At 41.0% G+C, this 25,618-nt stretch overlaps 1 protein-coding gene and 1 non-coding gene across 4 annotated transcripts in view; one reads left to right on the forward strand and one right to left on the reverse strand.

Moving 5' to 3' along the window:
- Window positions 1-25,618, forward strand: part of LOC127563953 (lysosomal alpha-glucosidase-like) — a 67,780-nt gene that overhangs the window by 14,500 nt on the left and 27,662 nt on the right. For all 3 annotated transcript variants that reach the window (XM_052000142.1, XM_052000148.1, XM_052000158.1), the window contains exons 2-8: window positions 1,989-2,042; window positions 3,953-4,507; window positions 5,436-5,581; window positions 8,233-8,398; window positions 9,640-9,736; window positions 13,794-13,913; window positions 17,177-17,295. In XM_052000142.1, coding sequence (XP_051856102.1) covers window positions 3,977-4,507; window positions 5,436-5,581; window positions 8,233-8,398; window positions 9,640-9,736; window positions 13,794-13,913; window positions 17,177-17,295 — 1,179 coding nt within the window. In that variant the 5' untranslated portion in view covers window positions 1,989-2,042; window positions 3,953-3,976. The remainder of the gene's footprint in view (window positions 1-1,988; window positions 2,043-3,952; window positions 4,508-5,435; window positions 5,582-8,232; window positions 8,399-9,639; window positions 9,737-13,793; window positions 13,914-17,176; window positions 17,296-25,618) is intronic.
- LOC127546000 (U6 spliceosomal RNA) lies at window positions 14,641-14,747 on the reverse strand. The gene has a single exon (XR_007949873.1). It is a non-coding gene; the product is annotated as a U6 spliceosomal RNA (small nuclear RNA).

Genomic DNA, 25,618 nt, shown 5'->3' on the forward strand with positions numbered 1-25,618 from the left:
TCCTTATCTGTAAAAATAAGCTAGAGAAAGATATAGCAAACTACTCCATTATTTTTCCAAGAAAATCCCAAATGGAATAAAAAAGAATTGGATATAATTGAACAGCAATTGAGCTCCATAGGGTCTCAGTTTCTTTGTGGACAAATTTTAGACTGTAGGACTTCTTTTAAAGTTCTTTCCTGGTCTATTAATTGATTGATCCTCAGGATCTACAAAGATGTTTAAAAGGAGCATCAGAATTCAAGAATCCCAGATTCTCCCGTGACTCTTTGATTGCTGATCAGTTCTGTGACTTTGAGTAGAGCCGTGTCCTTCCATGGTGCTTCCAGTTCCCCTTTCTAAGATGAGAGAACTGAACTAGAGTTGGGGGAGGGAGCAAACTACCTAGAGCTGCCTATTTTTATACATTTATAGACTAAAAATGTTTTTTTGCATCTTAAAAATAAAATTATGATATTTTAAAATATATTTAAAAAACCAAAAACCAATAACCCTACATTGTTAGCTCATTGGCCATTAAAAAAAAAAAAAAAAAAAAGAGGACTAGATTTTGTCCTCTGGCTATATTTTGCCAAATACTAGACTAGATGGTTTCTAGAATCTCTTGCAACTCTGATATGTATCTAACTTGGTCAGATTTCTTTCTTGATTGTTATCCCTTTTGTTCTTCTTGAAATGGTCACTTAAAAAAAAAAAAAGACAACAGACAAACATTTCAGTAACAACCCCCTCCCCCCCAAAAAAATAAAAAACTAAACAAATGGACAAAAACTTGACATGCAAATTCCAAAGTGGGTCTTTTTCTTAGGAATAAAAAGGCAGCTAGCTGGATCAGTGGATAGAGTAGTAGATGTAGAGTCAGGAAGACCTGAGTTTGGATCCTGATTAACTTACTAGCTTTGTGACTCTGCAAAAATTATTTGACCTCTCTTGGTCTCAGTTTCCTTATCTGCAAAATGGGCATAATAACAGCCCCTATTTTTCAGGGTCATTGTGAAGATCAAATGAGATAAACCCAAGTAAAGTGTTTTACAAATCTTAAAGTGCTTCATAAATACTAGTACAATTATTTTCCTCCTCTTCGACAATACCTTTTTTCTTCAATTAAGCTACTATATTTATATTAATTAATGTTCATTTCTTTCTAAGTGTCTCTACTTTGAACTGGATATTCAAAGGCCAGATGGGGCTTCAGGAGAAGATATTTATCCACTCTCTTCTTTTTGAAAAATTTATAATTTTTTTGTTCTTTTGAGGAAAGGGGGTTAAGTGACTCAGCCAATAACTGTGTAGCTAGTAAGTATCTGAAGTCGGATTTGAACTCAGATCCTTCTGATTGCATGGGTAATTCTCTGCACTACCTAGCTGTTCTTGCTTTATCCTTTAGAGATTTTTCTTTGTAGCCATCTGAAAGAGGATGCTGTGTCTCTTTCTACAATGTCCTTTCAGGGTTTGCCAGCCTATCATTTAGTTTGGAAATCACTGTTGAAACCACATTGCCCATGTTTATTATGGCTAAGTCCCAACTTGTCAGACAGGCTAAATAGTTATTCATGGGATCAAAGGAGATTGGTTGTAGTTTGGGGAAGACCATATTTTAGGGTTTTTTTAAACATGATGTCCTATGATTCATGATGCCCCTAATCCTAAAGGTTTCAAGCTAAATCTGGGAAGTGGAAATGGAGATAGGATAGAAGTTGACTTTTCTGTCTACAATGAGTCATTCAATTAGCAAAGACTTATTGTTGAATAAATTTGAATGCACTTGAAAAAATAGCACCTATTATTTATCAGGCACTAAAGGGTGCTAGATATAATAGAAAGACAAAACTGAAATAATTCTGTCCTCAAGGTTTGGATATTCTGGAGGGGGCTGGGAGAAGGAGGCAGAGCATAACATACACAGATTAATAAATGCAAAATGCATACAAAGTTGAATTATCAAAGAAAATGATTTTATTTATTCACGTAACCTCTTCTCTCCACAGGATCTCTTCCCATTACTGCTAGAGGCAAATTCTCTCTCAAAAATTTGCTCTTAGGTAAGTTTTTCTGCATCCATGTTCAAAATAAAAGCAGGCATTTAAAACAAATCACTTGGTCTCCAGCAGGGCTGTTTCATTTGACACCCCTTTTTGTACCCTACTGGTTGGATACTTTTGTAAAGGTTTTCCTGATCCTATCCTCAGTGAGAAAGCCTCTTGGCTCCTTCATACAGGGAGGATGCTGGGAGTGGCTCACAGCCTTCTAGTTTGTTAGGGGCCGGGGTTCAAAGAGCTTTCTCTAAGGCACTGGGGACATGGCTTTGTCATTTGGGAATAAGATGAACCCTAAGTAGCCACACCCAGGTAACTAATAACACTGGTGTTATCCACCATGTATGACTAATATGGATGTCATATGCATATTCCTTTTTTCTGGTTAGGAAAAAAGGAGGAAGCTGTAGAATCTTGGATGGACAAAGAAGCCCAGAGTGATGTTTTCCTAGTGTGTCTGGACCATAGCTTATTATTGGGCATTAGAAAACAGTGGAAGATATGGTTTATACAGTAGATCTTCCTTATAACTCTCACCCAGCATCCTTGGCAAGCTGGGGCCCTCCTTAGGTCTCTGAAGCCATAAAATACAAGCTCCTCATTTTACAGATAGGGAAACTGAGGCCGGGAGATTCAGTGATACAGAGGCATTATTGGAGATGAAACTTAGTCTTCTGGCTTCACAATGAAAACTTTTTCCACCCTATAAAGCAGCATCCCAACACTGAGAGTTTGATGCAAATCACAACATATTCTCTTCTCACCCCACAACTATCTTCCATTTTTTATTCAGGAAAAATCAGGCTTAAATTAAACTCAATGGCAGCCCTAAAAAAGGGCTATCTAAAAGGGGAAAAAAATGACAAGGGGCTATCTTAGATGTGAGTTCCTTGAGAATAAGGATTCTCTCTCTCTCTCTTTTTTTTTTTTTTTGGCTTTATGTCTTGGGTACCTAGGACAGTGCTTCGACATAGCAGTTGCTTAATGAATAAATAATAGGAATTGGATTTCACTGAATTGAATGCTTGGAAAGATGTAAGGATAACCCTACCTACCACTTTGTGTTGGAAAGGTATGGAAGTTGATGGCAGACAAATATAAATAAGAGACGCAGATCTATCTTGCCAACCAAATCTTCTCCATTAGAGCCTTGTTCAGTCCTATCTGACTTTTCATAACCCTATTTAGGATTTTCTTGGCAAAGATATGGGAGAGGTTTGCCATTTCCCTCTCCGGCTCATTTTACAGATGAGGAAGCTGAGGCAAACAGGGTTAAGTGTTTGTGACTTGCCTAAGGTCACACAACTATAAGAGTCTAAGGTCAAATTTGAATTCAGGAGGATGAGTCCTTTTGACTCCGGGCCTGGTGCTCTATCCACTGAGCCACATAACGGCCCAAGTGACATCCCAGCCATAATTAGCTTAGCCTCTCCCAATCTAAATCTGTTGATCAGGGAGAAGGCCCAAACTCTTACTAAAAGTGAATTTTCTGTGTTAGCTAGAAATCCATGAATTTCATTCTACGCCTCTCCCACATTCCTAATAATAACAAGGAGTTCGATTATCTCAATCCCAGGTGTAGCATTTTGGGTTTACAGGACACATAACAGATTTCCCTGGTTTGCTATTCCTGGCTATACATCTATACTTAGAGCCTATTGCACTTTGCAGTTCTTTATGAAGAGGAGAATTCCAGGACCAGAGATTGAGAAGAACATTTAGACTCCAGGCAAATCTGTGCTCTAATCCTGAGAGGGTCCTGCCCCTGTTTTTTAAGGGGAGCTTCCTATTGGGTCACCAACAAGAAATACACAGTATCCCCAAACAATCAGGTTTTGCTATTTCTGTTGATTGCACTTGTATAAAGTTACCATATTTTCCTTTTATGTTTTTCCCCCAATTTCCCTGCTCCCTAGGCTTCTTCATCCTCAGAACTGGCAATGAAATCGTACCGCAAATTGCCCACCCATGTGACTCGTGCCCCTGGTCCTTACTGTGAGGAGGAAGAAGAAGAGGAAGATGAGGCCCATGGCCCCGGCTTCCCCGCTGTCAAGAAGACCCTGTCCCTCAGGCGGCAGTGGCTAGGAATGATTGTGATAGTGGGGGCTGTCCTGCTGGGGGGCATCTTCTGGGCCGTCAGCCTCCGGAGACTTCCTGGAGAGCCTCCGGGGAGGTGTAACTCTGTTCCCGAGGCCCAGAGGTTTGACTGCTACCCTGAGCGGGACACGGTGGTGACCCCAGAACTCTGCCACCTGAGAGGCTGCTGCTTCCTGCAGAGTGGCAGCCAGGGCGGGCCACCCTGGTGCTTCTACCCCCCTGACTTCCCCAGTTACACCCTGAAGTCACTGAACAGGACCGAACTGGGCTTCCTGGGGGTGCTGACGAGGACAGTGAAGACCTATTATCCCCGGGATGTGCTGGAGTTGCAGCTGCAGGTGGATTTGGAGACAGACACCCGGCTGCACATCAAGGTGGGAGAAGGCAGGTTCCCTGGGTCACAGCATGGCAGAATCTTAGACTTAGGCCTAGAAGGCAGCTCAGGGGTTTCAGTCAGGCCAGCCCCCTGCTCTCCAGGGGCCCCAGTGAGAGTAAGGGCACACAGGGTATGTAGGGGCAGCTGGCTGGCACCGAGTTCAAATGCCAGCCCTGTCACCCTGGGCAAGTCACATCACCCAGTTTGCCTCAGTTTCCTCCTCTGTAAAATGAAGGAAATGGCAAGCTACTCCAGAGTCTTTGCCAAGAAAACAATCAGAAACTGCTGAGTAACAACCAGGAACTCTGGAGGAGAGGACTCTCTCTAGCCAGGGAGTTGGTCAGTTTAGGCAAATTACAGCCTTCAAGCACTGCCTGGAGGCAGGGAGATACCTCGACTTGCCTAAGGTGCCATAGCCAATATGTGTCACAGGCCTTCCCGCCTTCCTGGCGGTCTGCAGATCCACGGTCCCATCAGGGAGGGGACACTGGCCCAGAAGCCAGCCGCAGGTCTGGTCCCCGGCTGTCTGCCTCACTCACCTGTGACCGCCGGCCAGTGTGTGACAAAGGTGGGGCCTGACATGAAAACGCCGCCTGTCTCCCAGGCGGCCCCTAGGCCTCTGCTGCTGCCGGAACATGCACGAGGACCGTTTCCTCCTGGCTGCAGCTATCTCCCACTGCACTCAGGGTGACTGGCAACTTTCAGACGAGATCAGGAAGGGTGTTCCTGGGAGATAGGAGAAATGAGGTGGTGATGTGGGGAAAGGGAAAAAGGTGGGGCTGGGGCGGCCATTAGTCTGCTTGCCTCTGCCCCCCACTCCCTGCAAGTATTCTCTCCCCGGGCCCCTTCCCACCTTCCGCATGTGAGGATGTGTGTCCCCTCTACATGCCACCTGGTCACTTCTGCTGTCCTTCTCCTTGTCACAGCTGACTGATCCCCACCACTCCAGATACGAGGTACCTCTGGAAGTTCCGCCAGCCATGAAAAAAGCAGAGAACCCCCTCTACAGCCTCGATTTCTCCAGGGATCCCTTTGGGATTTTGGTGAAACGTCGGGGGTCAGGAGTTGTACTGTGAGACTTCTTTGGTTTTTCTCTTTCTTCACTTGAGAGTGTTTACATATATTCTTCCATCATTTTTTCAAAAAACGTTTTATTTTCAAAACATTTGCACAGATAATTTTTCAGCATTGACCCCTGTATAGTCTTGGGTTTCAAATTTTCCCCTCCTTCCCCCAACTCCCTTCCCTTGATGGAAAGAAATCCAAAATATGTTATACAGGTTACAATATGTTAAATCCAACATATTTATACAATTCTCTTGCTGCATCCTTCTGTTATTTTTCTAAAAGCTTGCAGCCCTGATCTACCTGTTCCTGAGGGTGCCCCTGAAAGGAGTGGGTTAGTTTATCATTAGACTTTGACTCAAGTTTTTAAACCCATCTTTCATCAGCTCAGTTAGCCTGCTGGATTCTAGAGCAGTCTAGAGTACTAGAGTATTCCAGGTGTCAAATTCAAATCATATTAAAATCTAAGCGAAAAATATTTCACAAAAATAAGTAAAAATACAGTAAGACATAGATAGTGGTAATTTGTGGTTTTCTAAGTCATTATGCAGCTTTCAGGGATCTGTTTCTATTCGAGTATGACATCAGTACTAAATGAATTGTAAGGTTAGAGATAGTTAGGGTTAGGGTTAGAATCATGGATTAGGGGAGATGTCTCTCATCATTCCCCCTTGACCTCTGTTTACTTGTAGAGGATGTCTTTTGCTCAGTCAATGAACTGAGTTCAGTGCAGGCTTTTGATTATCTTGAGAGCTAATTGTTTTTATATAATTTTGGAGAGATGTTATGCCTTGGAGAGAAGCAGCCATGTAACATAGTAGATTGAAAGTTGGACTGGTATCAGGAAAATCTGAGTTCAAATCCTACTTCAAAGAAATACTAGTTGTGTGACCCTGTCACTTAGCCTCTAAGATGTTCTCATCTATAAAATAAGGATAATGTAGCCCTGACCTCACAGGATTGTCCTGAGGATCAAATGAAATAATATAAGTAATGTACTTTGCAAACCTTAAAATACCATACAAATGTTAGCTGTTGTTTATTATTAATCTCAGCAGAAGGGGCCCTTAAAGATCAAAAACTATCATAGACTGTTCAGGCTAGAAGGGATCTTATAGGCCATGGAGTCCCAGACTCTAACTTTATTTTTAATTTTTTAAAAGAAAATGTTTTTCTTTTTATTTTCTCTAGTTATATGTAAAGCAATATTTTTTTGTTATACGTGTACATTTTTTTTTTCATATTTCCTCTTAAATATGTTAGGAGAGAAAAATCAAAACAAAAGGGAAAAAACACAAAGAAAAAAATGAGCACAGCATGTGTTGATTTACATACAGACTCTGTAGTCCTCCCTCTGGCTGTGGATGGAGCTTATTAGGATTTATTAGGATTGCCTTGGACCACTGAACCTCTGAGAAGAGCCAAGTCCATCGCAGTTGATCGTTGCATAATGTTGCTGTTGTTGTATACAATGTTTTCCTGTTTCTGCTTGTTTCACTCAGCATCAGTTCATAGAAATCTTTCCAGGCCTTTCTAAAATTGGCCTGCTCATCATTTTTCCAGCCTTAACTTTAAAAAGAAGGCAGTTGAAGCCCAAAGGCATGAGATGGCCTGCTCAGGTTCCCCGGGTGATTAGTGCAGAGCTGGGTTTTGGAGCCAGACCCACTGAGGTCCTTCCGGTCCAGGGATCTTTCCCCCTGCCACACTGCTTCTACTGGGTAAGGGGGGCAGCACTTCCTCCGAATGCCTTCTCTCCCGGAAGCTAACCTGGGGCCAAGCTTTGTGCTGCCTGAGAAGATGCTCTGGTTCTGGCCAGCATCTCATCAGCAGAAGACCCAGGGTCTGAGACCTGTGCTCCAGGTCAGCGGCGCCCACCTCAGCAGAGTCGGATGTGGCAGCCCAGGTACAGGGCCCAGAGCTCCCTCCTCCAGTTTCTGTGCCCCAACTTTCTTTGGCACTGGCTGGCTGCAAGGCCTTCTCCTCTCTCATCTTTCCCGCTGAGTCTCCCACCAGCCTTATTAGAATGGAATTCCTGCTTCCCAATTCCAGTTAAAAATGCCTCCACAGAAAGGTTAATTAGCAAAGAAATAGTCACTCTTTCCCTTGCGATTAGGGCTGAGTCTTTCTGGCATTAAGGTCAGCCTCATTGTCCCCTCTTGATATTCAGCCCCTGTTAAATTTACACACACACACACACTTTTCCCCCCTTTTACCATCAACTCAACATGGAAATCCAAACCTTACTAGTACTGCTGAGTCATGGTTTGGAAACCTGGTAGTGATGGCTGCTGGTTTTTCAGCGGTCAGTGAAGTCCTTGCTAAATATAGTAAGCCTTAAGCCATTGGTGAAACACTTTGGTAAAAGAAATGTGGCAGCTCTTCTTACAGAAAATATAATAGGCTTACTAAGGTACTGTGTTATGGCGTGATATATTCACACTTTCCTCCCCCTCTTCCCCCACCCACCCCACTTTCTCTCCATGATTTTCCTTCTGTGCTTCTCACATTTAAAATTTTTTTTCAAAACTCTTCTCCTCACATCCAACCTGTTGTTTTTCCCTTTTTATTATCTCCCTTTCTCATGGCCCCTTTTGTTCCCTGCCCTTCCATATTCCACTTCTTCATCCTTCCTTACCTCTTTGTACCTTTTTTCTTCAGGTTGAACACAACTGTGGCTCCGTTAATCTTTGCTGACCAGTTCCTTCAGATCTCTACTCTTCTTCCATCTGCATTCCTCTATGGGCTGGGGGAGCATCGCCGTGGCTTTCTTCACCACTTGGATTGGACCACCCTGAGTTTTTGGGCCCGGGATGTGCCACCCACGGTAGCATTTTCCATTGTCTCTTTTCTTCCCTCTCTCCTGTTCCACTCCCCTTCACCTCCCAGCCCTACCTCCCTTGGGTTATATTTTCAGTCTGCGAGTTTCTTCCCCCCATCATCCTAGAAAGCCATAAGATGTCCAAGACCTTAATGTCTTGGTCCATGGGATTACTTCCAATAGTACTTTGGGTATGATCAGGATTTGAATGTGGGAATCTAATCACAACTAAGATGAGGGTGACTTTTTTTAGTTGTCTAAGGGAGTTGAGCAGAGTCTGTGGTAAGTAGCTTTACCCAATAAAGTCTCTTGAGCCTTTCAAAGTATTGGAAGTATGATTCTAGTGTCTTGCTGGGTTTTAGAGATTTCCAGCCTGGATACTTTGCTAATGCTCCTACTTCTGCTGACCTGTATCCTGTTCCCTAGAATTTTATATAGCTCCATTATTAGTATTGCAGGATAAGTGTATCAGAATGTCTTTGCATATCCAATCTTCTCTGATATTCCCCTTTGAGACAGACACAGCATTTTGGAGCTGGAAGAGATCTGATTTCAGATATTACTAGCTGTGTGTCCCAGTACAAGTCACTTAACTTTGCCTCAGTTTTCTCATCTATAAAATAAGCTGGAGAGGGAAATGGAAAAATACTCCAGCATCTTTGCCAAGAAAACTCATGAAGAGTCAAATATGAATAAAACAGATTAAGTATCAAACTTCATTTTACAAATGAGAAAACTGAAGCCCAGATAAAAGAACACCATCCAGGGAATTAGGAATATATTGTCAAAACCACACTCCTTCCTGGGTTCCCATATATCTAATTTCCTCTAGTGCTTTTTTTTTTCCCTCCCTCCCCTCTTCCTTCTCTATTCTTGTACCTTTTTTCTTTCCATTGCCTTGCTCTCCTTTAAATTTATTCCTATTTCTTTTGCAATCTAAGTCCTGAGAACAATTCTATATTCATTTCCCCTCCCTATGGGAGAAATTATTCACATTTTACTTAATCCTGCCTTTGGATCACTAGCTCCAGGATTGAACTGTTTTTCCTTTGCCTGCTTTTCAATGGCAGAATCAGAAATCTTAAATGGGATCTCTATCTGGGTCAGCTGGGGCTTGAATGAGCTTTGAGGGCATGTTTTTGACTGCATTTGACCTAATGCTTTCCTTTCTAAACTCCTTAATCACTTTGGGAACTGGGTAAAGAAAGAGCAAGCAGATGTTCTTACCAAATTTATTTCATTCACAGGAGTCATTCAATCTTTATGGCGTGCACCCCTTTTACTTGAATATGGAAGAGGCAGGATCTGCTCATGGCGTTTTCCTCCTGAATAGCAATGCCATGGGTAAGTGGGGACTTCTGTCTCTTTGGAGCATCTCCTTGGGTGAAATCCTCATCTCCCACGCCATTAGAATGATCAGCAAATATCTCCTGTATGGCTATTATGTACAAGGCCTTGTGCTAGATTCCAGGAATGATAAAAAAAAAAAAATTGACTAAGACAGATTACTTTCCCTCAAGATACTTACAGTTGGGCAATGCTATTAAGGTATACCTGAATTAAAAGCTAAATAGCAGTAAAGGATGACCTATTTGAAAGAGAGATTAAATTATATGAAAGAGAAATTGGATCATGTAGAAGAAAATAGACATGTTTTGCTTGGCTTTAACATTAGAAGCAACCTTCAGAGATGTGCTTGTTGGGACCGAGGAGAATGAGAGGGGAAGATTTCACAGGAAGGTGTTGCTAACAGTTAGAACTATCTAGAAATGTAACAGAGTGCTTCCGAGGGGCAGTACATTCCCCCTCAACGAAGGTCTTCAAGAAAAAGCCAGGCCATGTGTCAAAACTGTTGTCAAGGGAATTCTCAGTTTGGGTAGGAGTTGAACATAATGGCCTCAAAATATACAATTCTATTTGATACAAATATGATTAGCTGCCAGATGAAGGAAAGCAACAATAAAAACTGATTTCAGGGGAATAAAAGATCTCTAGAGCCTGAAGTAGGTAAAGAAGTCTTCATGGAGGAGGCAGAGCTTGAGCTGGCTCTTGAAAGATAACAAAGAATAGATTATATTGATAGAATATATCCTAGGATTGATTTAATTTTTATCTTTGTATTTCTAGTCGTTAAAACAGTGCCTGGGACAAAGCAGGACCTTAGTCAGTTATTCAGTCAATAAACATTTATTATGCACCTACTATGTATCAGGCACCTTCCTAAGCAAAAGGTACAAAAAAGTAAAAGACAATATCTATTCTCAAAGAATCCAGTCTAATGGGGGACAAAACATACAAACAAATATATACCAACAAGATAACACAGGGTTTTGTTGTTCAGTTCTTTCTGAGTCTTTGTGACCCCATTTTGGATTTTCTTGGCAAAAAATATTGAAGTGGTTTGCTTTTTCTTTCTCCAGCTCATTTACAGAGGACACTGAGGTAAACAGGGTTAAGTGACTAGTCTAGCTAATTAAGTGTGTGAAGCTGGATTCAGGTCTTTCTTACTCCAGGCCCACTGCTCTATTTATCTAGCTAACCATCAATAAGGGATAAACTGGAGTTAATAGCAGAGGGAAAGCACTAGAATTAAAGGGGTTTAGGAATTCTTAGAAAAAGTATGGTTTAGTTGGGACTTGAAAGAAACCAGGAGGGAAAGATAAGAAGGGACATTTTTCATGTATGGAACACAGCCAATGAAAATGCCTGAAGTCTGGAGTTGGAGTATCTTATCTGAGGAATAGCAGGGAGGCCGGTATCGCTGGTTTGAAGAGTATATGGGAAGTGTGAAGTTTGAGAAAGTTTACAAGTTTGAGGAGACTGGAAGGCAGGGTCCAGTTTGTGAAGAGTTGAAAATACCAAAGATAGGTTTTTCTGTTGGATCTGTAAGGTGCTAGGAAGCCACTGGCGGGGAGACACGGCCAGGTGAGTGCTTTAGGAAGGTTAGTCTAACAGCTGAGGAAAGTGGGGCCGGAGTGGGGAGAGACTTGAGGTGTGCAGTCCTACCAGCAGGCTGAGACAGTAATCCGAGCTCCACGTGGTGAGGGTTTGTGCCAGTTTGGCGGCAGTGCCAGAGGAGTGATAGGTATCGATGAGAGAAGTTAGAGGTAAAATCGATTAGAATACTTATCAAATGAATGAATCCATGGAAGAAAGGAGGGAGAACATGCTTTGTGGGGGGATGCAAGCTAGGCTTGGTTAGTTGTTAGAGCCCAAGCTTTCTTTTTGATTCGGTAGACGAACGTAGAGCATGTGGGACTATTACTGGAGAGGCCTTCTGGCCTTGGATATACCAGAGAAGGGGCCAGTTTTTCAGAACTAATTTGGGACAAGAGAAATAGCCTAAGATCAGAAGGTGGCTGCCTGGCTGCCTTGGAGAACTGAGACATCTGTTTCCTGGCTTGTGCCTGGTTCTTTAGCAATTTTCGAGCAGTTTAACCACACACACACAGTTGCTGAATCATTTGCTTAAAATTCCACTTTCCCTTGTGCCCTTCCTCTGGTTCCCTGCACCTCTGCAATCCCCTCCCCCACTGCCTCAGTATCCTCAGAGAAGGGTTTACAAGCCCTGGTTTGGAGATAGAAACCCACAATGTGCTCTGCACACAGCTGGGCCCTCCTGAGGATGAGCTGTGGCCGTCTAAGCCTTCTCTGAGCCAACAGCCCAACTGCTGGCCAGTGGAGTGAGTTTCCTCAGGCCATCTCTCTTCCTCTGGGGAGAAATATGGCCCCCATGTACCCCAGGGCAGGAGCTGCTGATCTCAGACCTAAGACCTGCCTGTGGGAGTCATCTGGCAATGAATATGAATCCTGTTGTAAAAATACAGTCTATATCACCTAAAAGAGGCAGAAGGCCCAGGTTCTAGTCTTGCCTTTTTTACTTATTTACTGTATGACTTTTGGGCAAACTTCTTAACCTTCCTAGGCCCTGCTCCCCTCATCTATAAAAGATCATTTCCTTCAGTTAGCTCCTTGGGGGAGGGGGACTCTTTTATTTTGGGTCCTTGCATCTCTGTGGTGCCTGCTGTTTAAAAGTCTCTGAATAAATAAAATATATTGAGACAGCTAGGTGGGATAGTGGACACAGTGTTAGAGTTGGAATCAGGAGGACCTGAATTCCAATTCTGCCTCAGATAATTTGTAGCTTTGTGATCCTGGGCAAGTCAGTTAACCCTCACTCAGCCTCAGTTTCCTTCTCTGTAAAATGGGTTCAGTAATGGCACTTACCTCACAAGATTAGTGAGTATCAAATGCAATAGTATTTGTCAAGTGCTTTGCAAACTTCAAAGTGCTACATAAATGCTAATTATCATTGTTATTATTATTATGAATGAAAACATTGCCATATCTGATGTTCCTTTCAATTCTGACATTCTCTGGTTCTCTGACACCCAGTAAAAAAAGTATGTTCAGTAAAGATATGGTGTGTTAACAGTTAACATTTATTTAAGATGTGCAAAGTGCTTTGCATACCTTAGCTTATCTGATTCTCATCATGGCCCTTTGAGGTAGAAAGTTAATAAACCCATTTTACAGACTAGGAAACAGGTTTAGTGGAATCATATGATCCATGGCTGGGCCAGAATTTGAACTCCCAAACCAGTGTCCTATGGGATCCTAAGTATCCTAAGAATTGCCCTTTTGAGTGTGGTCAATATTTAGTAGTCCCATTTCACAGATAGCTTTTTAATGACTTATAAAGAGAAGTGGCAAAGTTGATGCTAGGACCCACGACTACTGGCTGAGTGACCCAATTTTTGGCTCCGAAGCCAGTTCTTTTCCCACTGAATGTCTCTCTCTGTGCCATATATCAGTGATAGATAAGTCAGGGGCTAATCCTGTTCCTTGACAGGATATTCTGATATCAGGCCTAAACTTCCTTCTTTGAAACTTCCATGTCAGCTCCTGGTCTGTCCTGTGGGGCCAAACCAAAAACATCTCTCTTTCTCCGATGGGTGCTTCAAGTGCTTGAAGGCCGCTCCCCTTAAGCAAAACCTTCCCAGCTCCCTCAGTTGGTCTTCACAAAAGCTCAAGGCCCTTTATCTCCTTGCCCTCCTCCCTTCCCCCACGACTGTAGTTAGCAGGCAGGGCCGATAGGACTTTTCCCCAGTCAACGTCATCAGCAGCTTCAAGCTTCCTTCCCCAAAGCCATTGGTTGATAGTGTTTTTTCTTGAGGAGATGGTCAGCATGGCCTAGTGGAGAGAAAACTGGCTCCTAGTCAGGAAAACCTGGGGCCAAGTCTCACCTCTTTCACATACCTGTTAAGGAAAATGCCCAGGGTTGCTCGGAGGCTGGTTTCACTCAGATCTCTCTGACGCCAGGTCCGGCGCTCTCCCCACCGAGTCACCTTCCGGACCCAGTGGGAGAAGGTTCATTTGTGCTCTCTGTGTCTTTCCCCAGAGGTGGTTCTGCAGCCTGCCCCGGCACTGACGTGGAGGACAGTGGGGGGCGTTCTGGACTTGTACGTCTTCCTGGGGCCAGACCCGAGCGCCGTGGTCCAGCAGTACCAGCAGGTCATCGGTACGTGGCCCCGCTCCCTCTCCCTTCGCTCTGGTCTGGGGCACCGCTCCCTCGTGTGCTGCTGGGGGCGGCCCCCTCCGTCATGAGGCAGCCGGCCCCTCAGATGCCCTCCGAGCTCTGGCGGTCGCCTCGCCTTTCCCCATCAGCGGGACAGCTGGGATCCCTCGCTCTCGGCTCGTCCCGTCAAGGTGCTCGTGGTGTAGGAGCGCCACGCTGGCCGGCATCCGGAGGGAAGCCGGGAGGGATGGGGAGGGCGGGCAATCCTGTCATCTTGCAGCACAGAAGGGGACGGCAGACGCATTTACAAATTGTGTATGATAAGAAACTGGTGGGGATCTCCAAGGAGTTCTTAAGAACTGGTCCCACTGATTTGGGCTTGAAAAGTACCCCGGGAGCTTGTAAACTGTTGTGTACAGTTAAGGTCAGAGCATCCTAAGAGGAAGTTTGACATCTGCTCAGTGGCCTAAATAGTGTTTGAATTTTTCCAAGTAGCAGTGGCTCTGGAAATGTTCCCTAACGGCTTAGCCTATTGAATATTTATTTACCAGTCTTTGCCACCCTCTTGTTCAAGGACTATTCACACTCAATATGAACTCATTGAAGGTCAGCCATATTGAAAAAGAGAATTGAAGATGTAGGAGAGGTTTAGATAAATAACAATCTCTTTTTCCAGTATGGCTGACCTTCAATGTGGGTAGCCTCCCCCCCTTTGTCTTTTCTTTTTTTTTTAAATATGGCACATTTCACAAATTTGCATGTCATCCTCGTGCAGGGGCCATGCTCATCTTCTCTGTTTCATTCCAATTTTAGAACATGCACTGCCAGAGAGAGTACCTCCCTCCCTATTTCTTGAGGGCAGCTAGAGGATGAGCTGGCTACCCCATCAAGTAGTGCTTCAGCAGTGCATGGCAGCTGGCAGACTGGCATCTTTGGCTCATGTTTTCTATGTGGGAGACAATCCCCAGGCATGGGCATAAGGAGTCTGGAAAACATGTCCTTGGACGATCTTATGTGAAAATGTTCTCTCAGGCTTCCTTTGCCCAGCTTGGGCTTTTGCTCTATTATGGGGGGGGGGGGTAATAAGAACCCGAGGAGCCATTCAATCATTTATGCACTCAGCAAATGTTTATAAGAACATTCTACTAGAGGTTAAGGGAAATGCAAATTTTAGATAACAAAAATCTATTTTTTCTCCTTCTAGGAAAACAACAACTCTAATGAATATGCATACTCAAGCCAAAAAAAAAAAAAAACTTGCACTGTTCAGAGACAGACTGACACATGCACACACACACGTGTACACACACAGTCTTTTGGACAGCCCAGGTGGTGCAGTGGATAGAGCACTGGGCTTGGAATTAGAAAGACCCATCTTCATGCATTCAAGTCTGGTCTCAGACACTTACTAGTTCTATGACTCTGGGCAAGTCACTTAATTCTGTTTGCCTCAGCTTCTCATCTGTAAAATGAGCTGGAGAAGGAAATGGCAAAACACTCAGTATCTCTGTCAAGGAAACTCCAAATGGGGTCATGAAGAATTGGACACAACTGAAATGACTATGGGGTAACACTCTATAAAGCAGATAAACTGAATAGGAGGGGCCTAGAAAGCAGTAGGATAGTGGTGAGCAGAAGAGGAGGAAAGGCTGAAAAGGAGTTAGTATGGGCTTGCTTTCTGCAGGTGGTGAGACTAATCGATGAGGTCAAGGAGCCAGTGTAACGTGAAACTAGTATGTTTTATCATAGATTTAAAGTTCAAAGTTCATCTTGCTCAGCTCCCTAATTTTCTAATTGAGATACTGAGACCCAGGGAATTCAGAAACACTTCTTCAAGACTACATAGTCAGGATTTGAACATAGGTCTTATTACTCCCAATCCAGCACTCTTTTGTCTGAACGGTGTTGTCTTTTTAGGGAGCTCCATTGGCAGATTTAACTTGTAGCACACTTGCATAGTTAATGCGCCCCAAGTTTTGAAAAAGAATCTAGAATTTTGGAGTGTTATCCTGAGAAGTCTTGTTCTTGCGGTAAAAGCATACCGCTCTCCTCTTGTTGTGGAAAAAAATCTTCCAGTCTCTAGGAGGAAGGTAGGAACATTGAAATAGGGAGTCTATTACATGGGGAGGACCCATTTGAAGGCTTAGCCCTAGTCTTATCATTGCTACTCTTTCCCTGGGTCATTTTCCTCCCTTCTTTTTTTTTTTTTTTTCCAGAAAAAAATCCCACTACTTATTTATATTGTCTCATTCTTTCTAACTCCCAAAGACAGGGAAGTTCTAACTGCCATCCTTTTGAACCTCTTTGATTGGTCCACCTCTTCACTGGGAAACCTCATCATCCTTAAAGATTCTCACATCTCTTCAGTACCTTTCTAATTCTCTGATTGGAGGACAGAATTATAACCTCCTAAATCTCTTTTTAAGGGAGAGACCCAGGACAGCCATCGCCTCATTTTCCATGAAACGCTACTCCTTTGAGATTTCTTTGACTTCTCCATCATTCTTTTGTGCATTTTCTTCCCTTATTAAATTATAAACTACCTGAGGACCATGTTTCTCTTTTTTTTGTATTTTTATCTCTACTGCATAACATAATGCCTAGTATATAGTAGGCATTACTATAATATATGGTACTATGATGTACTATGTATTACTGTACAATATATATTATTTTGTCAAATGATTTTTCCTTTTATATATATAAACATAAATATATATGTAGTTCACATACATATATAAAGAATTTGCCATTATATTTGATATTTCTGATCCATAATTTCCCCCTCTGCAAAAAGTCCAGCTGGGATGAGAGGAAAATGTATACGAGGACAGTGATCCAAATGGAAAGAACAGCAACAATAAACTGAATATTCTCAGAAGATATTGACCAGACTTGTGTCCTAAGAAGACATATCAAATACATTGTTTTTCTGGTTCTGCTCACTCTACTTCGTATCAGCTCATAGAAGTCTTCCCGTGCTCCTCCATCTTGCTCCATATTCATTGTAGTCATTTTGTACAGTGCAGCAAATTCCCATTACCTGTTCCATAACTCATTGAGCCTGTCTCCAGTTGTTGACTTCCAGTTCTCTACTACCACAAAAAGGATGGATATAACTATATTGATGAGGGAGGTAAAGGGGCTGATCCGCCTGTTTTACTCGGGAACGATTTGAAAAGCTGAGTCACATTTTTTATTGCCCTTCCATTAGCAGCCCCTCTGGTGGCCAGGTCCACCCTACTGACCAAGTGCCTTCATTTCAGGCTTCCCTACCATGCCGCCTCTCTGGGGACTTGGCTTCCATCTCTGCCGCTGGGGTTATGGCAGCAGCAACCAGACCTGGGAGACGGTGAAAAACATGAGGAATTATCTCATCCCCCAGGTAAGGTCAGCCATGGTTCTGCTTCTGGGGACCCACCCATCTGGCCTCCCTTGGCTCATCTCCTCACGTCTCAGAGCCAGGAGGAGTGGAAATGGGGCAGCCAAATGGGAAACAGAAAGACCAAACCAGTCTCCTAAAGTAATAGGGTTTAAGAGAGTGCAAAAACTGACATGAGAGTAAGACTTCATCTTTAAGATGAAGGAGTTATACTAATGAAACTCAAAGTTTCCTTTCAGTTCCTTGTTATGTTGTTTAGTTGTGTCCAACTCTTCATGACTCCATTTGGGCTTTTCTTGGAGTGGTTTGCCATTTCCTCCTCCAGTTCATTTTACAGATGAGGACACTGAGGTAGACAGGCTTAAAGTGACTTAACCAGGGTCACACAGCTGAGAAGTGTCCGAGGCCGGATTTGAACTCAGGGCGATGTTTTCCTGACTCCAGGCCCTCCCCTGAGTTCTAGCATTTTGTGACTGTAAATGTTCTCTGACTTCTGACCTCCAATCTGTGTTTGGAATCCGAAGATCCGGGTTTGTATTTTAGTCCTGTTACCTGTGATTTACTTGCCTTTTTGTAGTCCTCAGTTTTCTCGCCTGTAAAATGACAGGGCTAGTCTAGTTGGCTTCTGAGATCCCTGCCAGCTCTAAAGCTTTGCTCCCCAATGATTCCAAAAAGATTTCTGGTATTCTTTGCAATTCCCCTACTCTCTTTCTAGCTCTGGATGTCTGTCTCACTTCTCTGCAGTAAATTTTCCATAGAAAGTACCTGAATTAGTGATGGTGAATGGAAGGCAGAATTTTTTTTTGACCTGAATGAAGACAAAGTTAATTTTTTCTCAGGAGATCAGCCAGCAATCTCCACCAAGAAAGCTGGATGCCTCATGAGTATAGACTGCCAGAGTGCAACCTGGATTAAAACCCACACTGCAAAGGCAAGGAAGTGGTCTCAAAAAAAAGGAAGGGATGAAATGAGTATTAAATACAACTTTATAACATAGCCAGAGCAGGACAAGTAGGGATCCAAATTAGAATCAGGCAAGTTTCTATGCAGATTACTTTTGTGGGTAAGAAAGAGCAGGGAAGAAAAAAATGAAGAAATAATAATCCTGAGATCAACTGGAATAATGTTTCAATTTGACAACTGCCTGAGAATTAAGTGGATGCTCTCCCAGGTATGTGACCTTCTCCAAGGCTAGTGGCATCTCTAGCTCTCCTTTCTCCATCTATCAGATGGAGGTAGCTATAAATTTCCTTTAAAGAATATTTTATTGGGAACTTGCTATGTGTAAGTCACTGTTAATGGTATTAAGTGAAATGCAAAGGCAAATGAGAAGTGATCTGTAACTCCAAGAAGCTTGCCATCTCTAGTAAGAGTCAGATGAAATGTAGATAAATAAATAGAAAACAGTGTTTTCTATTTATTTCTATTTGATCAGGGTTTGAGAGGTACAGACAAAATGTGGTAAGAGTACAAAAGAGAGGGACTATTTCTAGGTAGGATTATTAGGGGAGTTTCAGTGAAGAGGTGATATGTTCAATATCATTCTTAAAGGATGGATAGTATTACAATGGACAGAGTTTATGGTAAGGTCCAATCAAGGGACCAGTGTGAGCAAAATTATGGAGGCATGAAAGTACAGAATGTATTTTGGGGATTAGTCCTGTTTGGAGAGTATAGTGTATGGACATACTTTGGAATGGGTGCTGTGTGCCAGGAATGGGCTAGACAGTCAACAAAAGATGAAGAAGGCTAAAAGTAAAAAGGAGTACTGTGGACCGGTCAACACCGTTTTGTACTTTTCTCTGGAATATTAAAAAAAGAAAACTGGGAGGAGGATGATGTTGGTGATGAGGGTGAACCTCATCTGAACCAGGATGGGCTTGACTTTTCGGTGTGGTGAGAGTATCACTGAGATGATTAGCTATGGGAGAGAGAGTAGGGAGGAAATAAAAAATGGAGTCAGAAAGTAATGGTAAGGAGGAAGAAAGAGATGGCAGAATGGGAGAACAGGGAGGGAGTCGAAGACCTGGGGCAATGTGAGGTTAAAAACAGCTCCGGGATAAATTATAAGCTCTTGGAAGGCAGGCTATCTTTGATTTTTGTTCTTGCTGCTGAAGCACCTCACAAAGTGCCTGGCTCATTGCAAACATTGCAAACCTGTTGAGTAACTGAGAGGTTGATGGGCCAGAGGCGGTGGGAAGTCTGAAATGACAAGGAAATTGGGCTCAGAGAAGGAAAAAACGCAGAGAGATGTTGGACGTGAAGTTCCCAATGACTGTGAGTACTAAAAGGCGGCCAAAGTGGTCACGGAGGTCACGAGATATAAAAGAACTAAGAAGCTGAGGGCAAGGTGTTAGAGGTGGTACTCTGCTTTTATTGATGCATCCCACAAACTTAATTGTCTGGCTGTGAACAATAATATGGATGGGTGGTATGAATAGGGAAAATTTGCTAGAAATATGAGTTCAAATCTAGGCCCAGACCTTTACTAATGTGATTCAGAGGGAATCACTTTACCTCTTTCTCCATTTCTTTATCAGTAAAATAGAAGTTACTTCAAATGAGATGATATTTGTAAAAAATTATGGCATTATGTAAAAGTTAATTATAGTTGTTGGTTTTTTTAACTGTTGGCTCTATACACATCTATAGAGCCTTTGACACTCCAGGCTCATCTCTACACCATGATGAAGATTTCTTTCTTTCTTTTTTTTTTAATAGTATTTTGCTCTTCCAAATATATGCAAAAATAGTTTTCAAAATTCACCTTTGCAAAATCTTGTGTTCCAAATATTTATCCTTCTTCCCCTTCCCTCCAATAGCAAGGAATCTGATGTAGGCTAAACCTGTACAATTATAAACATATTTCCATATTTGTCATGCTGTACAAGAAAAATCAGATCAAAAAGGGGAAAAACACAAAAAAGAAAAAAAAAACCAAGCAAATCAACACCAACAACCCCAAAATTTGAAAATACTATACTTTGATTTACATTTGGTCTCCATAGTTCTCTTAGGTGCAGAAGGCAGTTTTCACATGATGAAGATTTCATGGATGAATGGGACATTAGTAGAGGAAGAGATATACATGTGAAAATTGTATAAAATAAAAAGTGTATACAATCTAAGGGAGATCACTAGGCAGTTTATAATTATGTGCCAAATGTACAAAAGGCAAAGCTATCAGTTCAAAGAAGGGTCCAAGGTTCAGAGGAAGCTTGGAGTTGGCTCAACATCTTACCACATTTCCTTATCTTATTCTTTCTTCTAATTTTGTGTTGGCTTTGGGCCATGATCTGATATGTCAATATCTTAGCATTGTTTTAACTTGGATTTCTCTAATTATTAGTTATTTAGAACATTATTTTCATAGCTATTGATAGCTTGGATTTCTTCCCTTGAAAAATGACCACTTATGCTGATATCATTTTGAGGTCCTTATTATACTCTTTGTAGAATTTTTCATTGATAGATTATGACCTCAAGCAAATACCTTAGTTCCCTGGGTCTTTTAGTTTTCTCAGTTATAAGATGAAGTGACTGGATTAAATGATCAGTGATCCAATATAGTATATGGGTTCAAAAACTGTAGTCATTTGCAAGATATGGTGTTTTTTTCTTTTGGTAAATGTTTATCATGAAGAAAAAAGTATAAAATGACCAAGTTTTCCATGAAATGCTGTTTTTTGTTGATTTTGGATTATGATGAAAGCAGTTCTCCCAAATTCTATATTTGGTTCTACAAAGAGAATCTGTGAACCATTCTTGTATTGAACTGCAATTGCCATTTGTCTTCTAGTTTTAATTATAATGAGAATACCAGAATTAGTATGACCCAATTCCTTTAGTAGTATGTATATTTATTGGCTGCAGGACAAAGACCTTATATTTAGAGGGTCAGCAGTTAAAACCAATATTTATAGGTAGTTTATTAGAGATATGAGAAGACACAATGCTTTAACATAGGGGGAGGTCCATAAATATTGTACATTATACATGCTTTTAGACTTTAAAAAAATTTTTCAGCAATTTGCCATTTTATTTATTTTTTCATAATAGCTTTTTATTTTCAAAATACGTGCAAAGATAGTTTCCAATATTCACCCTTACAAAACCTTGTGTTCCAAATTTTTCTCCCTCCCTCCACCCCCACCTTTTTTCCCTAGACAACAAGTAATCCAATATAGGTTAAGCATGCACATTTCTTCTAAACATACATTCACATATAGAAAAATCAGATCAAAAAGGGAAAAAAATAAGAAAGAAAAAAAAGCAAACAACCAAAAAGGTGAAAATACTATGTTGTAATCCACATTCCTCTCTCTGGTTACAGATGGGTCTGTCCATCTATTGGAATTGGCCTGACTCATCTCATTTATGCAAAGAACATATAATTTTTTTTGGATGTATTAATAAATAATTATGATTTTTTATTTCCTTCTTTCTCTTTCTCATGTTTAAAAATAATATTATATGAGTTGGCTCTCTAAGAGAGGAGGAAAAGATGCTAGGCAAAATTATGGTAATGTAAAAACAAAAGATTAATAAAAACTTATTTTTAAAATTTGGACAGTCTAAAACCAATGTGAATCTTGGCATTCTCTGTACCCTTTTGCAAACCTCTTCCATTGTTTATGAAAAAGTGGAAGGAGATTACAAAGAACTAAAATCTTAATTTTTTTTGGGGGGGGTGGTTTATGAGTTGCTATGGTCAAAGAATTCATCACAAAGTAGCCATGTTGGTGACGAACCTTTCTGTACTAGGCTGGTCCTTGGCAAGCAGACCCAATATGTAGCTTTTTGGATTCTTAATAGCTGGTTTTGGTTTTGTCATTAGAGGTAACCTTGGTTCTCTAACATACTTGTCAAAACAACTAGAAATATAAACAATTTGTAAACTTCTTCATTTCTGTCTGCATTGTGTGCTGTTTTATAATTAATACACTGTCTTCAGGAAAGAACAAAAGACCTAGAGTTATAGAACTAAAGTGGCATGTTATTGCTTTGTTGAATTTATTTTTAATCATATTTGCAATAACACCTACTTAAAATAACTTCGTTCCCATATTTTGTAAATAGGTCCCACATCTTAACAATCAGAATAATTGAACTAAAAGATTTAGAAAATTTGTGATCCCTCTATACTTGTGTGTTTGGGTTAAAAAAAAATACAACTTTAAAGCTTCTCCTTCATATAAAGTGCCTTCTGTTCAATTATAATCTTATATGATTTGCTTAAAAGATGTATCAACAGAAATAACTTGATATGATGCTTTCTCAAGATCAAATGGAGAAGAAAACAGGAAGGTGTGTGCTTGTGAAAGGATAGGTTGTTATCATGAAGGATATCTATTTTATCAAGAGGCCAATAGAAAAGCAATTCCTTACAAATCAGGGGGTTCTTAACCGTATTTATGTTATTAAGTCCTCTGGCAGCCTAGTGAAACCTATGTGGATGCCCTCTCAGAAAGTATTTTGTTTTGTTTTTAATTCCTAGTTGAAAGAAATGCCAAATTTCAGCTAGAGGTTTGAGAAAATAAAGTTGTATTTTTCTATTCCAATTTCATAGACCCCTGGAAATTTATTTCTTGAGAGTCCATGACCTCAGGTTAATAACTTTTCTGTATAAATCATAAGGTCCTCTATCTGCATTTATTTGTGGATAATGTGGATAATTTTTTTGTCTTAAGAAGATCTTTGCAGTCTCCTAAATGAGATCTGTAATCCCTCAAAAGAGTTTAGCCCCACTCTCCACATAGGAAAAACCAAGTGGATCAAGAGGTTTGCTGTCTAGATTCTGATCTCCATGTACTGTTTATAGTGCTAGCTAAGTAAGTACATATATCTTGAAAAGACACTGTGTATGCACAATGGACTGAGTTCATAATTAAAAAGAAGAGAATTAGTTCTTACTATAGGTAAGATTAATGTTACACATGTCCTGCCCTCAGGCTGATTAGTGGAGAAAAAAAGTATACGAATAATCATACCACAACCAGAATAAATTAAGTAAGGGAGATTCGGGAGCTGTACTGGAAGCAAAGCTCACATTGAAAGAGATATAGAATGTAGAAGGCTTTATGAAAGATATGGCAAATCTGAGCTGATTTGGGAAGAATAGAAAGGACATTGGTAGATGGAGATGACAAAGAGGTGGAGGGGGAGGAATGAGGTAGCGTGGAAATATGGAATCATATTTCTAGGTAAGAAAGAAAATGAGCGCAAAAAAAAAGAAGAATAGGGGAACAAGGCAGAGAAAAGAAGGAGAAGAGAGAAAATAGTGAGATAGAAGAACAAAAGAGTAAGTGAGGAACAAAGGGAGAGAGTAATAAAAAAGAAAAAAGGGAAAGAGAAAAACAAGAGAGCAAATGAGAGAAGAACAAGAACAAAAGAAGGAGAGAGGAATAATAAAGAAAAAAAGGGAGCAAAAGAATGAGAGAGAGAAACAGGACATAAAAGAGAGCAAGAAGAACAAGAAAGAGAAAAAGAGGGAAATAGAAGAATAAGAAAGTAAGAGAGGAGTAAGAGAGAAAAGAAGAAGAGATGCACAAGAAAGTTATATTTTCTCTTTATTTAAGTTCTCACTCCCAACTCCCAGTCCCCAAAATCTGTTGGTGGAGCGCAGATTAAGAACCTGCTTTGAATTAAACTTCTACAGGAGAAGTCAGTACAGGCAAAATTCTCATTTTGGAGAATTTTTTAGAATAAAATTCTGAATATCCAAAATAATATAATCTCAATGAGGAGGAAAAATAGGGAACTGAGTAACCAATTTAGATTTTTTTTTTTTTTTTTTAGGATATATACAGAAGTTAGAAGCAAGGACAGGAAACAGAAGATGAATGTGAACATGCCATGATACTATAGAAAAATGTTGGGGGGGAAGACAAAGCCCAGAATTATTTGAGGCTGGCAAGGGATGTTAGAGGCAATAAAAAGTCTTATTTTAGTTATATTAGGGGATGAAAAGCATCGAAATGTGGATAGGACTGCTATGGGGAGCGGTTTAATTTATATTTTACTTCTGACTTCCTATGCTAACTAGGACATCCTTTGTAATGGAAATGACACATAAAAAGAGCTAAATAATTTAAGATCTAAGATAAGTAAGGAGATGTGGGATAGGCAGTTGCCTTGCCTTTGATGAACTCAAGCTCCTTCACCCTTATGAACTAAATTTTTAGGTAATGAAATAACTGGTAAGTGACTACCAGGTCCTGGTGATTGATAGTTGAAAGATGCTGGGAAATGGAGAGGTGCCACAGGACTGGAGAAGATCATATGCTATGCCAGTTTTCAAAAAAGGGATTAAAACAGAATCTACAAGCAAAGGCCAGGAAGCTTGTGAGCGTGCCAATGGTATTTTGAGAATGGGTCGTTAAAGAGACAGTTAGTGAACATCTGAAAAAGGAAACAAGGCTGCCAGAAAGCGAGGATGGCTCGGTCAAGGATGCGACATGCCAGAATAGACACCTTTCCCTTCTGGGTAAAGTCACTGAACCAGGGAGAGGCAGCATGGAGCCAGGAAGAACTGAGTTTTATTAGGTGAACTGAGGCTGAGTGAAGTGAGCAGAACCAAGAGAACATTATACCTGTTAACAGCCAGATGATGTGATGATCAACCGTGATGGACTTGGCTCTTCTCAGCAACGTGGGGAGACTTGGTGTGGAAAATGCCCATCACATCCCAGGAGAGAACTATGGAGGCTGAATGTGGATCAAAGCATAGCGTTTTCACCTTTTTTTGGTGGTTTTCTTCTTCATGATTTTTTCCCTTTTAGTCTTATTTTTCTTGCACAACATGACAACTATGGAAATTTTAAAAAAAGAATTGCACGTATTTAACCTATATCAGATTGCCTGCTGTTTGGGGGAGGAGAGTGGTGGGAGAAGGTGGGAGAAAAATTTGGAACACAAAATCTTAGAAAAATGAATGCTGAAAACCATTTGTATTGAAAAAATAAAATACTGTAGAAAATTTTAAAAAAGAAATGGATAGCAAAAAAACCCAAACAAACTGAATTTTAGTGCTGCTTTTGAGACCTACTGCCTGAATGATCCTGGGTCAAATCAGTTAATCTTCCAGTGCCTTAGGTAATAGTTCTCTAAGCCTAGAAATTTCAATGTACTGGCAGAGTAAGTTGTAAGTATTGTACAGATAGAATCAGTTTTAAGTATTGTAAATACTGTGCTGGTAGAGTAAGTTATGAGTATTGTTAAGTATTTTGCTCGCAGAGTAAGTTGTATTGTACTAGCAAAATAAGTTATAAGTACTGTAAGTATTGTACAGAGTTAGTTTTTATATCTGGGAGTTTTCTATTCCAGC

Source organism: Antechinus flavipes, chromosome 1 (genome assembly GCF_016432865.1).
Source record: "Antechinus flavipes isolate AdamAnt ecotype Samford, QLD, Australia chromosome 1, AdamAnt_v2, whole genome shotgun sequence".
Taxonomy (NCBI): Eukaryota; Metazoa; Chordata; class Mammalia; order Dasyuromorphia; family Dasyuridae; genus Antechinus; species Antechinus flavipes.